This window comes from Triturus cristatus, chromosome 1_2, assembly GCF_964204655.1.
Source record: "Triturus cristatus chromosome 1_2, aTriCri1.1, whole genome shotgun sequence".
In the NCBI taxonomy this organism is placed as follows: domain Eukaryota; kingdom Metazoa; phylum Chordata; class Amphibia; order Caudata; family Salamandridae; genus Triturus; species Triturus cristatus.
This window is the reverse complement of record NC_140580.1, coordinates 450,346,144-450,358,695: the sequence shown is the minus strand read 5'-3', so window position 1 is coordinate 450,358,695 and position 12,552 is coordinate 450,346,144. Positions and strand designations below refer to the sequence as shown.

Genomic DNA, 12,552 nt, shown 5'->3' with positions numbered 1-12,552 from the left:
AGAAAGGGTAACCTAGTACAAACAGCATACGTAATGAAAGTGTAGGATACATCTGTAAAGAGCTTTTTTTAGGTAACTTTTTTTTAACTGTTTGTTTTGTATTAACTTTTTTGCGGTTTAAAAAATAAAAAATAAATTAAGGGGGGGGGGGGGCAAACAAAAACCGTGAGTAAAAATAAAGCATCTCCTTCAAAATAAAGTGGCAAACACCAGGATTCTTCCTTTTTGTTTTAAATAAAAAAAAACTACTGCCTAGGTGGGCAAATGAGCTTTCCTGAAATGATTACACATTCAATGTTTATGAACTTGAGCTGTTTTGAGAATCTCTTTATAAACAAAACGGGTGTAGTTGTTACATTGATACTATATTCATTACCTCTTACTGGGGGGGGGGCATTCAGTGGACCACAGCCCTAGCTGAGCATTTGCAACGCATCACACCTTCAATAGTTGGTGTAAAGAATAATTTGGATTCTACTTTAAGCAATGCCATTATAGCTAGTAATTCGCAATCCAATTTTATGTATATTTTCGCTGTACGCTTTTCTCCAGACGGCTTCAACTGAACTGATGCTTTACGAGTAAACTGGTACTTATTTATTAATTAGGTTAGATTATTTTTAAATGCGCTGCTGTAAAGCACATCTTTTACAGAACCAGGAGGTAAGTTTCATCTTCAGATGTAATGTGGCAGACTTTTTGGGAGAGGATGTCTTAGGCAGGGTATGCGCAATTTATAATTACTCTAGTACTGTTCATCTCGCTGCCTGCGTTTTAGTTGAAGAAAATATTGTTTTGTCCTATAGAACCTGGATCAGAATATTCTTTGGATGATTCCATTTCCGCCGATCGTCTAAACTTTAGCAGGTTTGACATATGTCGACTGTTAAAACATGGGGCTTCTCTTCTTGGATCTGCTGGTGCAGAATTTGAAGTTCCAGAGGATAAATCTGGTAAGTGCTAAATACAAAAAATAAAAATGCCTTATCAATAATTGCGGCATTTACGCTGATGTGTGCTCATGTTCCATGGCACAAAATTTAATGCAATGTGCACATTTTTATTTATGCTACTGTTTGGGGGATGAGATTTGGTCTATTCGTTAAGCTGTCACCTTTGAAACCTAGTGACCTAGGTTCTAGCCCCTCCTCTGGCACTTAACTGTGACCTGTGATTCTTGGCAAATCACCTAATCTCCCTGTGCCTAGAAAATGTGTGAAATGTTATCTCCCCCGGCATTCAGTTTTCTCATCAACAATATCGTTGCAAATGTTGCAGTGATATTATAAATGATGTTATTGAAAATGTCATGAGTGATGTAATATGTGGGGTAATTAGCAGTGCATGGTGAGGGTGCAAGTTTTAGTTACCTTAGGGTACGAGTTATAGTTTTTTTGTTTTGTTTTTTTGTGGTTTTTTTAACGTCAAGTAAGATTTAATTACAATGTCAATTCAACCACATGCATGCATCGAACCCCACGCTGTGCACATCCTGCGACCAGGCCTGGTGGCCCACCCCCCTGAAACACTGTCAACCCCAGAAAGACCGTCAACCCCACAATGCCCAGGGCCTTCGGTTGTGCATGGTTGGCCAGTTGACTTGCCCTGCAGCCAACCCCTTGCATGCAGCCAACCCTTCTCTGCGCTAGGCCTTTGGCCTGCCACCAGGCTCTGTGGCCAAAATCCCATTCCCACTCCACCCCCAAGGCAGCCAGCCTAACACTGCACACATCCTTCAGGCATGCGCGACGTGGGGTCGGCCACAGGGCCTGCCCACGGTAACCCCATCCTCCAGAGCCATATATCTTTTAAAGCCTGTTTTTATTAAAAATTGTATTATTAAATGGGGTGGCCGCGTGGATCCCCCTCCCCAAGCCATGATACACTCTAGAGACTGCATCTCCAGGGCCGTTTATTTTAATGAGGGGAGGGGGTGGGTTGTGTGTCCCCTCTCCCTGAGCCTTATTAGGCCCTGAGGATTCCATACCCAAGGGCCATTACTAAAACAGAACTTAGGGGGGTGGGGGGGGGGCGGTGCTGCCCTACCCAAACAGTTATCGGCCCCGGGAACCCTATCCCCTGGGGAACCTCATTAATTAAAGGTGGGTGCTCACCACAATATACTTACTAAGGCCCCGGGGGGAGCACCAAGGCTCCCATGGCCCCAGCCGGCTCCTTGCATGCTGCTGGAGCTGGCATTGCTCCTGTCTGGAGGGAGCAGCTACTAATGCTGCTCCCTCCGGACAGGAGCAATATTTTGATGGGTTTCCCTGCCCGCAGTTAGTGCATTTTCAAAGTGCCTGCCGGCATGGAGCGGACTTTGTTTGCTCTGGAGTGGCGCAAGTTTTCAAAATCATCCCGCCAAGCAGGAGCAAGCACCGGTTTTACTGCCTGCGCTGGTGTGGGCAGGGACACTGCTATGTCCTGGGGATTCGCTCCCCTGAGCATAGCTAGTGAGCCGGCCTCGGGGGTGGGGGAGAGGCTGTTTTCCTCCTTTAAAAGTGTAGCAATGGGGTCCCCTCCGTCTTTAAGAGGCTTGCAGAGTGGGGGGGAAACACGCGTGCACCTACCCTAAAGAATAAACTGACCACCCCGGGTTTTTTTTTTTTTTTTTTTTTTTTTTACTTTTTAAAAACGTTCCTAAGATGGCGGGCACCAATCTGATCTCAGCAAGCAGGAGACCTGTTGGATCCGCGGAGGTTCCACGTCATAGATATACATAGTATGTAGTATTTGAGCAAAATTGCTCACAAAACTACGGAATAGATTTACACCCAGATGCACACAGCACTCATTCCGGACCAAGATCTAATGTTGTGCTAAATTTGATTTAAATCCGTTCATCGGTTTAGGCTCTAGCGGTGTCTAAAGTTACTATGGAAAAATGAATGGGGTAAACACGTTTTGAGACTCCCCTTTTTTTCTTGTGTTTTTTTTTTTTCCTTCGGCCCCCGCTTGACGTATTACTCTGAAACTTCCAATGCGCAGACAAGTCAAAAGTAGCCCTTTTTTTTGCCGAGTTTCGTTGAGATTCGTCAAACAGCACCAAAGTTATGAGCAGCAAAAAAAGATGTTCGAGGCATATGAGCAGCAGATTATACACTGTGCATAGATCGCCATCTGCTGTTGGGCCCGGATGTTTGCAGTTTGTTTTTCCTCTTGGAAAGTCTTTGGAAGTCACGAGGTTGGTGACTCCTCCTTTGGTTCGTATTGCGCATGGGCTTTGGCTCCATCCTCAGATTGTTTTTTTTCCGCCATCGGGCTCGGATGTAATACTTCGCGCTCCGGTTCCGAACTTTTCCAGTTCAACGATCGACGCAATCCTCGCTCATCGAGATTCTTCAGATAATTAATCATCTTAATCACCTTCTCTTCGACACTTCTTCGATTCCGGTCGTCGACGGCGGCCTTCGGGCCTATCCCGGCTCCGGTCTCGGCTGATGGAAAGAGCTCCCTTCAAGAAGTGCCCTCTGTGTGGGTCCAAATTCCCCCACTCCGATCTTCATGAGGTGTGCAACCTCTGCCTCTCCCCTGAACATGAGGCTCGAGACTGTCCCGCCTGCAAGTCTTTTAGATCGAAAAAGACTATTCGAGATCGAAGGGCCAGACGCAACATGGCGCACTCCTCGACCTCCGCTCCAATCGACATCTTCGAGGACGACGTCGAAGCTCCGGGATAGCAGAACATCGAAGAAGATGACGACTACCTCGAGGCCGACGACTCAGATGTGGAGGACATCACCCTGGCGCAGATGGTCGTGAGTACTATACCCCCTCCCACACCTGCGCCGATACCCAAAAAGGCTTCGGTCACGCCTTCGCCTTCGAGCCTAGGCAAGACCAAGGACACTGCTTCTAACACCCCACCTTTGGGCCCGGTAAAGAAGCCTAATAAGCCTTCCGGCAGCTCGGGCTCGAGCCAGCCTACCAGCGGTGCCGAAAAACACCCTTCGGCACCGAAGAAAAAATCGGCCTCCACCTCCACACCGAGCTCAGCACCAAAGCCCTCTGTGTCGAAACCCGGCCTCTCGGTGCCGACCAAACATAAGGCCCTCGGCGCCGACACTCCCGTGCCGAAGCCTCTCTCGGCACCCAACAAAAAAATCGGAGGTCCCGAAAAAACAGGGCACAGACGAGCCTAAAAAGCCGTCGGCCCCGAAAACCTCGGCGCCGACCGAACAACCAGTGTCGCAAGAACTATTCACACCGGATCCTCTGAAAAAGACACTTACCAAGGATCCAAAAACTGGACATTTGACACTGTCTTCAAAGAAAAGACATTTGGACAAACCAGCTCCACCTCCAAAGAGGAAGGACACTGCTACCTCCCCTTTCAGAGTGCCTTCCCCACCACCTCCTCCACCCCCACCTTCTCTACCCCTGCCTCATCGCTCTCCGACCCTGTCTCCAGACCATGATGATCAAGGGGACCCTTACTACGATCCAGCAGATGTGCCACAAGACCCCACCCCTACTGGATCCCCAGACCCATGGAATGACTAACAATCCGGACATCCCAGATGTCCCACAGGATGACCTTTATCCATCTAGGCCATCCCCACCAGAAGACTCGTTAGGTTTTCACCACCTACTACAGAGGGTGGCACATTATCACGGGGTAGAGCTACATACTGACCCAGTAGAGGAAGAGTTTCTCCTAGACACCTTCGATACTGCACATAGGTCTACTGCTATACTACCTATGCTAAAAGGAGTAATCAAACATGCACCAGAGGTTTTTAAAGACCCAGTCAGGGCTAGGGTCCTAAACCCACGTATAGAGAAATATAAAGCCGCCCCCACAGATCCTGCATACATTAAAGGCCCTGCACCACTGGATTCCTTAGTGGTATCTACAGCTAGGAAGAGATCAAATTCTCAGGCGTCAGGCGAAGCACCACCACCTGACAGAGTCCAAGCTCCTAGACGCGTCAGGGAAGCGCACTGCATCACAAGCCGCCAATATATGGCGTATCGCCAACACTCAAGCGCTATTGGCCAGATACGACAGAGCGCATTATGATGAGTTAGAAACCATCATGCACCATCTCCCTGAAAAATACAGAAATAGGGCTAATGAATTGATTCAAGAGGGAAAAACTATAACTAATACCTCTATACGCTGTGCCCTAGATGCGGCAGATACATCCTCCAGGGCCATAAACACCAGTGTCCTCCTTGATCGCCAGGCCTGGCTAAGAGTTTCAGGTTTTAAACCTGAGGTGCAAGCCTCCATATTAAACCACCCATTTGATCAACAACATTTATTTGGTCCAAAAGTTGATGAAGCCCTTGAGGATGAAGAAAGACACTGATACGGCGAAATCCATGGGAGCCCTACAGTCACACTCCTAGGCGCTCCTTTCGCCGATCTTCCTTTCGGGGCACGGGTAGAGGCTACTCCTCAGATAGCGCATCCACGTCCTACAAATCCCCTCTGCAGTCTACCTTCACAAGGGGTTATCAAAGAGGCGGCTACAGAGGAAATAATAATAAAGGCAGAGGCAAGACAAATACCGCCCTCTCTGCCACACCGCCTACCCAATGACTTTCCCCCGCTCCCTCCAGACCATTCCACTCCAGTCGGGGGCAGAATACAAGATTTCCTTCACGTCTGGGAGACTATCACCTCAGACAGATGGGTGACCCAAATTATTAAGTCAGGGTACTGCCTGGAATTAACATCTACCCCCCCCAAACATTCCACCCAGGCAACGCCCAATGTCACAAGAACATGCCACGTTATTAAAACAGGAAGTAATCTCCCTCCTGCAAAAACAAGCCATAGAGCAAGTCCCCATCAATCAGCAAAATGTAGGGGTCTACTCCCTGTACTTTCTGATTCCAAAAAGAGACGAGACTCTACGACCTATTCTAGATCTCGGACCTCTAAAAACTTACATACATTCAGACCATTTTCACATGGTAACCCTTCAACAGGTTCTTCCACTCCTCTCCCACAACGACTTTCTCACCACACTGGACTTGAAAGACGCATACTTTCACATTCCAGTACACCATGCTCACAGAAAGTACCTCAGGTTTGTAGTAGACTGGTAACACTACCAGTTTAAAGTGCTCCTGTTCGGGGTCACAACAGCACCAAGGGTATTCACCAAGTGCCTAACAGTAGTGGCGGCACACCTCAGACAACACATTCACCTCTTCCCATATTTGGACGACTGGCTAATAAAAGCCACGTCCTACGACCAATGTATGCACCACACCGCCGCTACAATCCAACTACTTCACCAGCTAGGTTTCACGGTGAACCACCAAGTCTCACCTGGTACCATCACACACAAAACAATACCTCGGTGCCACCATAGACACCTCAAAAGCCATAGCCTATCCCAATCCTGCCAGGATTGCAAACATACAGGCTCTGCGTCAAAAATTCATACTTCAACACTCTCTCCCAGCGAGAGTGTTTATGCAACTTATAGGGGTGAGGGCCTCTTGCATTTTCATAGTGCCTCATTCAAGACTCCAGATGCGTCCACTCCAAGAGTGCTTAGCGCGCCAGTGGAACCAGGCCCAGGGGCAACTGACAGATCTGGTGTTGGACAGTCACACCCATCGCTCTCTGCAGTGGTGGAACACCACAAACCTTTCCAAAGGTCGACCGTTCATGGACCCGGTTCCACAAATAACCCTAACAGACGCATCGCTCTCCGGCTGGGGAGCTCATCTGTTACATCTCACAGTGCAGGGCACATGGACGCCGCAACAGAAGTTACTCCACATCAACCATTTGGAGTTACTGGCAATCTTCCTAGCCCTAAAATCCTTCCAGACGCAGATTTCAGGCAAGGCAGTCATTCGCACAGACAGCATGACTGCCATGTACTACATTCAAAGACAGGGGGGCACACACTCTCCACAGCTCTCTCAATTAGCACAGAGCACAGAGCATATGGAGATGGGCAATTCCGCAAACAATTTCTCCTGGCCCAACACGTCCCAGGAGTCCAACACCGTGGCAGATCTGCTCAGCAGACAAACGCAACAGATCCACGAATGGGAACTTCACCCACAGGTTCTTCACCCGTTTCAGAAGTGGAGGCATACTCGGATAGACCTCTTTGCCACCCACGAAAACAAAAAATGCCCAAGCTTCGCCGCCAGATATCCACACCCATTGTCCAAAGGCAATGCAATATGGATGAACTGGTCAGAAATTTGCATACGCTTTTCCACCTCTCCCACTAATTCCATTAGTGGTGCGAAAGCTACAACAGCATTCCCTCACGCTCATCCTGGTAGCTCCAACATGGGCCAGACAACCGGGGTACACCACACTACTGGAACTCTCGGTAGTACCACACCAAAAGTTACACCTCTCACCATGCCCCCTAACCCAGAACCATGGAGAGATCAGGCACCCGGACCCAGCTCAGCTCAACCTTGCAATCTGGCTCCTGAGGTCCTAGAATTCGGATACCTTCACCTTCCCCCTGATTGCATGAATATTATCAGAGAAACTAGACGCCCTACTACTAGGGCATGCTATGCTGCAAAGTGGAAAAGATTTGTTGCTTACTCCCATAACACAATCAACCCTCTAAATGTGTCCATACAGCACATCATATGTTACTTGCTCCATCTCAAAAGGTGTAACCTAGCATATACATCCATTCGGTTAAACCTCGCAGCAATTGCTGCTTACTTACAACAGGCAGCACCTATCTCTTTTCAAGGTGCCTGCCATCAAAGCGTTTATGGAAGGCCTCAAAAGAGTAATTCCACCCAGAGTACCACCCTCACCTGTCTGGAACTTGAATATAGTTCTCACAAGGCTAATGGGACCGCCTTTTGAACCATTACATAAATGTGAGCTGCAATTTCTCACATGGAAAACAGCTTTTCTAGTGGCCATCACTTCCCTTAGAAGGATTAGTGAAATACAAGCACTCACTATACAGGAACCTTTTCTCCAAATGCATCAGAACAAGGTTGTACTCCACACCAACCCAAAATTCCTACCCAACGTCTTTTCTCCCTTCCATCTCAACCAGTCGGTAGAATTACCAGTCTTTTTCTCACAACCTCAAATTGTTGCGGAAAGGGCTTTACACACACTGGATGTTAAAAGGGCCTTACTTTACTACATCCAAAGAACACAACCTTTCAGAAAAACCGAACAGCTATTTGTCTTTCTCTCCACCACATAAAGGCAACCCTATTTCTAAATCGGGGATAGCTAGGTGGATTGTAAAATGCATACAGATTTGCTACCACAAGGCAAAACTAACGCTATCTGTTCCCCCTAAAGCCCACTCTACAAGGAAGATCGGGGCTTCTATGGCTTTTCTAGGGAACATACCATTAGATGACATCTGCAAAGCAGCGACATGGTCAACACCGCACACTTTCACAAAACATTACTGTGTAGATGTGCAAACCAAGCAACAAGCTAGTGTGGGCCAGGCTGTACTAAAATCACTGTTCCAAAACACTGTTCCAAACGACTGCAACGGATGCCGGTGGTCGCCGCTAGGGTTGGGTACTGCTATATAGTCTATGCACAGTGTATAATCTGCAGCTCATATGCCTCGAACGGAATATGCTACTTACCAGTATGCATCTGTTCTTGGCATGTAGAGCTGCAGATCTCTACACGCCCACCCGCCTCCCCGGCTACCTGTATCCGTTCCAGTCTATCTTATTGAGATACAACACACATGGGTTTCTTTACTGTTCTCACTACACTCCATCTCTCCCTGCTGGCGAAAAACAATCTGAGGATGGAGCCGAAGCCCATGCGCAATACGAACCAAAGTAGGAGTCACCGACCTTGTGACTTCCAAAGACTTTCCAAGAGGAAAAACAAACTGCAAACATCCGGGCCCAACACCAGATGGCGATCTATGCACAGTGTATAGATCTGCAGCTCTACATGCCAAGAACAGATGCATACTGGTAAGTAGCATATTCCTTCTATGGAAATCCGGTCCTATTTAGAACTACCCAGTAGCAACTGCCACTGAGTAATGTAAATACCCACCTAACCTGTAAACAAGGCTGAATCCTTAACCGCTGAAACACGTCGGGTAAGAAAGAAAATGCAGCCACTTTGAATTAATAAAAGCTGCTCCCTCATTGAATTGGACTTTAACATTCTTTTTTTTCATTGGTGTGATATATATATATATATATATATATATATATATATATATATATTCCAAGTCTTATGCTCTAAGAGAATCCAGGAATAAGAAGACAGCACACCAGGAAACCGCACAAATACTTTATTGTGCGCTAGCTTTAGAAGGACGACGCGTTTCGGCGTTTGCCTTTGTCAAGTTACTTCCTGTGTGCCCATCGGCCATAGAAATACGAATGCATCATTCATAAACATAGAGAACATACTACGAGAATACATTATTTCGCAACCACTATTACCATAATGAATTCATTAGGTCATGTTAATAATTCAGGCACACCAATAAATACAAATATATGGATTAGAAGGCAATTGTCTTAAAGAAACATGCTGTTTTACGTGCGTCAAAATATTGAAAATAAGGTTTGTCCGAAATGTTCGGAAACAATAAAGTTATAGTGAATAAATAAAATACGCGTAAGAATTCACTGCTTGTTATGAACATAGTAATTCAAATTCAGTCTAATGCATATACCTCTCCGTGTGCTAGCATGCTGGAAGCGCCTACACATAAATCTATGTGGGCTGCATCCGTAATACAAATGGAAGTAATCGCTCCACCCAATCTGAATAGACATGCTAATCACACTGCGAGCTAACGAATTCACGATTACAGCATATGATTCAAAATAATAATGATGAAGAACAGCATACTGCCTCATCAATATCAATACACCTTAATAAAAAGAAAAGGTTGCGCATATTGAGAATGAGATTGACACATCATCTCAAACAATAATAGTTCCTTTGTAGCACCTTGGATAAAGAGTGAATACTGCGCGCAATTGCGCTTATCACATGGCAGACAGAAAAATTAGTAATGGACACAATTAGCCATATGTGTAATTAATGGAACTGTTGCCTTAATATGTATCCAGAACCAAGGGTCCAATGTTATTTGGCTAAGTAGAGAGCCTTTAGTGAGTGATGCTGGATGTGTCAATAATTCCCAGTGGTTAGGTAATGTACTCTCTTGATATCCAACCGGTTATGTGATGGGCAAAATTCGGAAGTATCCTACTAGTGAGAGCTGGAGAGGGGGGGTGAAAGGGTGGTGGTGTATATAAAAATAAGTGATAGAGGAAGGGTATAAAGGGGCACAAGGGATGGCTCGTGGCTGTATCCAAGAGCAACCGCAAATACGGTAAATGTTTGTATACTGTCCCAATTGGGGAAATAATATATTAACCTTAGTGCACCTGGATCCCTATCTTAATAAAAGTGAGATAAAAGGTGAAAGAAATGAAAATAAAACAATTTAAACTTAAAATCCCAACGATATATCGGGAGTGCTCATATTTTTCTTGGGACTATATAGTAATGATCAGTTTGTCTGAGAGGCCATATAATGGGTAACTACAAGCCTATGTGAGTTGCAAGTTCCTCCCCACTGTTGAGCCCTTTCGGTATTTTACAATCCAGATCAATGATGAATCTGGATTCTAATACTCTTAGGTCTTTTTCACGATCCCCTCCTCGAATATGTTTCGGGATTCTCTCCACTCCAAAGAATCGTAGGCTACTGTTGTCACTATTATGGAGTTCAGTATAGTGACGGGCTACCGGATAGTTGTGATCGCGGTTGGAGATGGCACGCAGATGCTGCAAAATTCTGAGTTTAAGTGGCAATTTTGTACTGCCCACATACCTGAGGCCACAAGGGCACTCAAGTACGTAGACAGTAAAATCGCTGTTACAGTTAATTTGGTGTTTTATAGGTCGTTTGTAGTTAGTAACACACTATTACACGCAGCTAGTCATCATCCAGTCCCCCTAAAACAAAGCATACCCTATGGGGAGCTTCTTAGAGCACGTCGTGCTTGCAGTACCAATAGGGACTTTATGAATGAACAAGAAACCATGCTCACACGTTTCAGGGTAAGAGGATACAAAGAGGAAACCCTAGAGAGAGCCCAAAATAAAGTTAAGGATTTAAATCAGCATGACATACTCTTTAAACCTTCCATGAGTACTATTAAAAGAACTAATAATGACAGCAACCAAAGGAATATTCCAAGAATGATAACCAAATTCAGTAGGGGAGCATGGACTCTCAACAAAATTATGAAGAAACATTGGAGCCTATTAAGAGCAGACCCCATTATTGGTGAATCTATAGGCACCAGACCACATATCACTTACAGAAAAGCCAGGTCACTTAAGGACAGATTAGTCCATAGCTACCGTGATGAGACTACACAATCACATTGGCTCACAAGGCCTAACGGTTTCACTACTTGTGGAATGTGAAAGGCAGATCGCAATGGCATTAACTGCAAAGAATACAGTATAGGTACTAACTACAAACGACCTATAAAACACCAAATTAACTGTAACAGCGATTTTACTGTCTACGTACTTGAGTGCCCTTGTGGCCTCAGGTATGTGGGCAGTACAAAATTGCCACTTAAACTCAGAATTTTGCAGCATCTGCGTGCCATCTGCAACCGCGATCACAACTATCCGGTAGCCCGTCACTATACTGAACTCCATAATAGTGACAACAGTAGCCTACGATTCTTTGGAGTGGAGAGAATCCCGAAACATATTCGAGGAGGGGATCGTGAAAAAGACCTAAGAGTATTAGAATCCAGATTCATCATTGATCTGGATTGTAAAATACCGAAAGGGCTCAACAGTGGGGAGGAACTTGCAACTCACATAGGCTTGTAGTTACCCATTATATGGCCTCTCAGACAAACTGATCATTACTATATAGTCCCAAGAAAAATATGAGCACTCCCGATATATCGTTGGGATTTTAAGTTTAAATTGTTTTATTTTCATTTCTTTCACCTTTTATCTCACTTTTATTAAGATAGGGATCCAGGTGCACTAAGGTTAATATATTATTTCCCCAATTGGGACAGTATACAAAAATTTACCGTATTTGCGGTTGCTCTTGGATACAGCCACGAGCCATCCCTTGTGCCCCTTTATACCCTTCCTCTATCACTTATTTTTATATACACCACCACCCTTTCACCCCCCCCCCATCTCCAGCTCTCACTAGTAGGATACTTCCGAATTTTGCCCATCACATAACCGGTTGGATATCAAGAGAGTACATTACCTAACCACTGGGAATTATTGACACATCCAGCATCACTCACTAAAGGCTCTCTACTTAGCCAAATAACATTGGACCCTTGGTTCTGGATACATATTAAGGCAACAGTACCATTAATTACACATATGGCTAATTGTGTCCATTACTAATTTTTCTGTCTGCCATGTGATAAGCGCAATTGCGCGCAGTATTCACTCTTTATCCAATGTGCTACAAAGGAACTATTATTGTTTGAGGTGATGTGTCAATCTCATTCTCAATATGCGCAACCTTTTCTTTTTATTAAGGTGTATTGATATTGATTAGGCAGTATGCT

At 45.4% G+C, this 12,552-nt stretch overlaps 1 protein-coding gene across 2 annotated transcripts in view; it reads left to right on the top strand.

The window, feature by feature from the left end:
- Positions 1-12,552, top strand: part of BTAF1 (B-TFIID TATA-box binding protein associated factor 1) — an 852,875-nt gene that overhangs the window by 156,430 nt on the left and 683,893 nt on the right. For both annotated transcript variants that reach the window (XM_085606166.1, XM_085606165.1), the window contains exon 4: positions 807-953. In XM_085606166.1, coding sequence (XP_085462292.1) covers positions 807-953 — 147 coding nt within the window. The remainder of the gene's footprint in view (positions 1-806; positions 954-12,552) is intronic.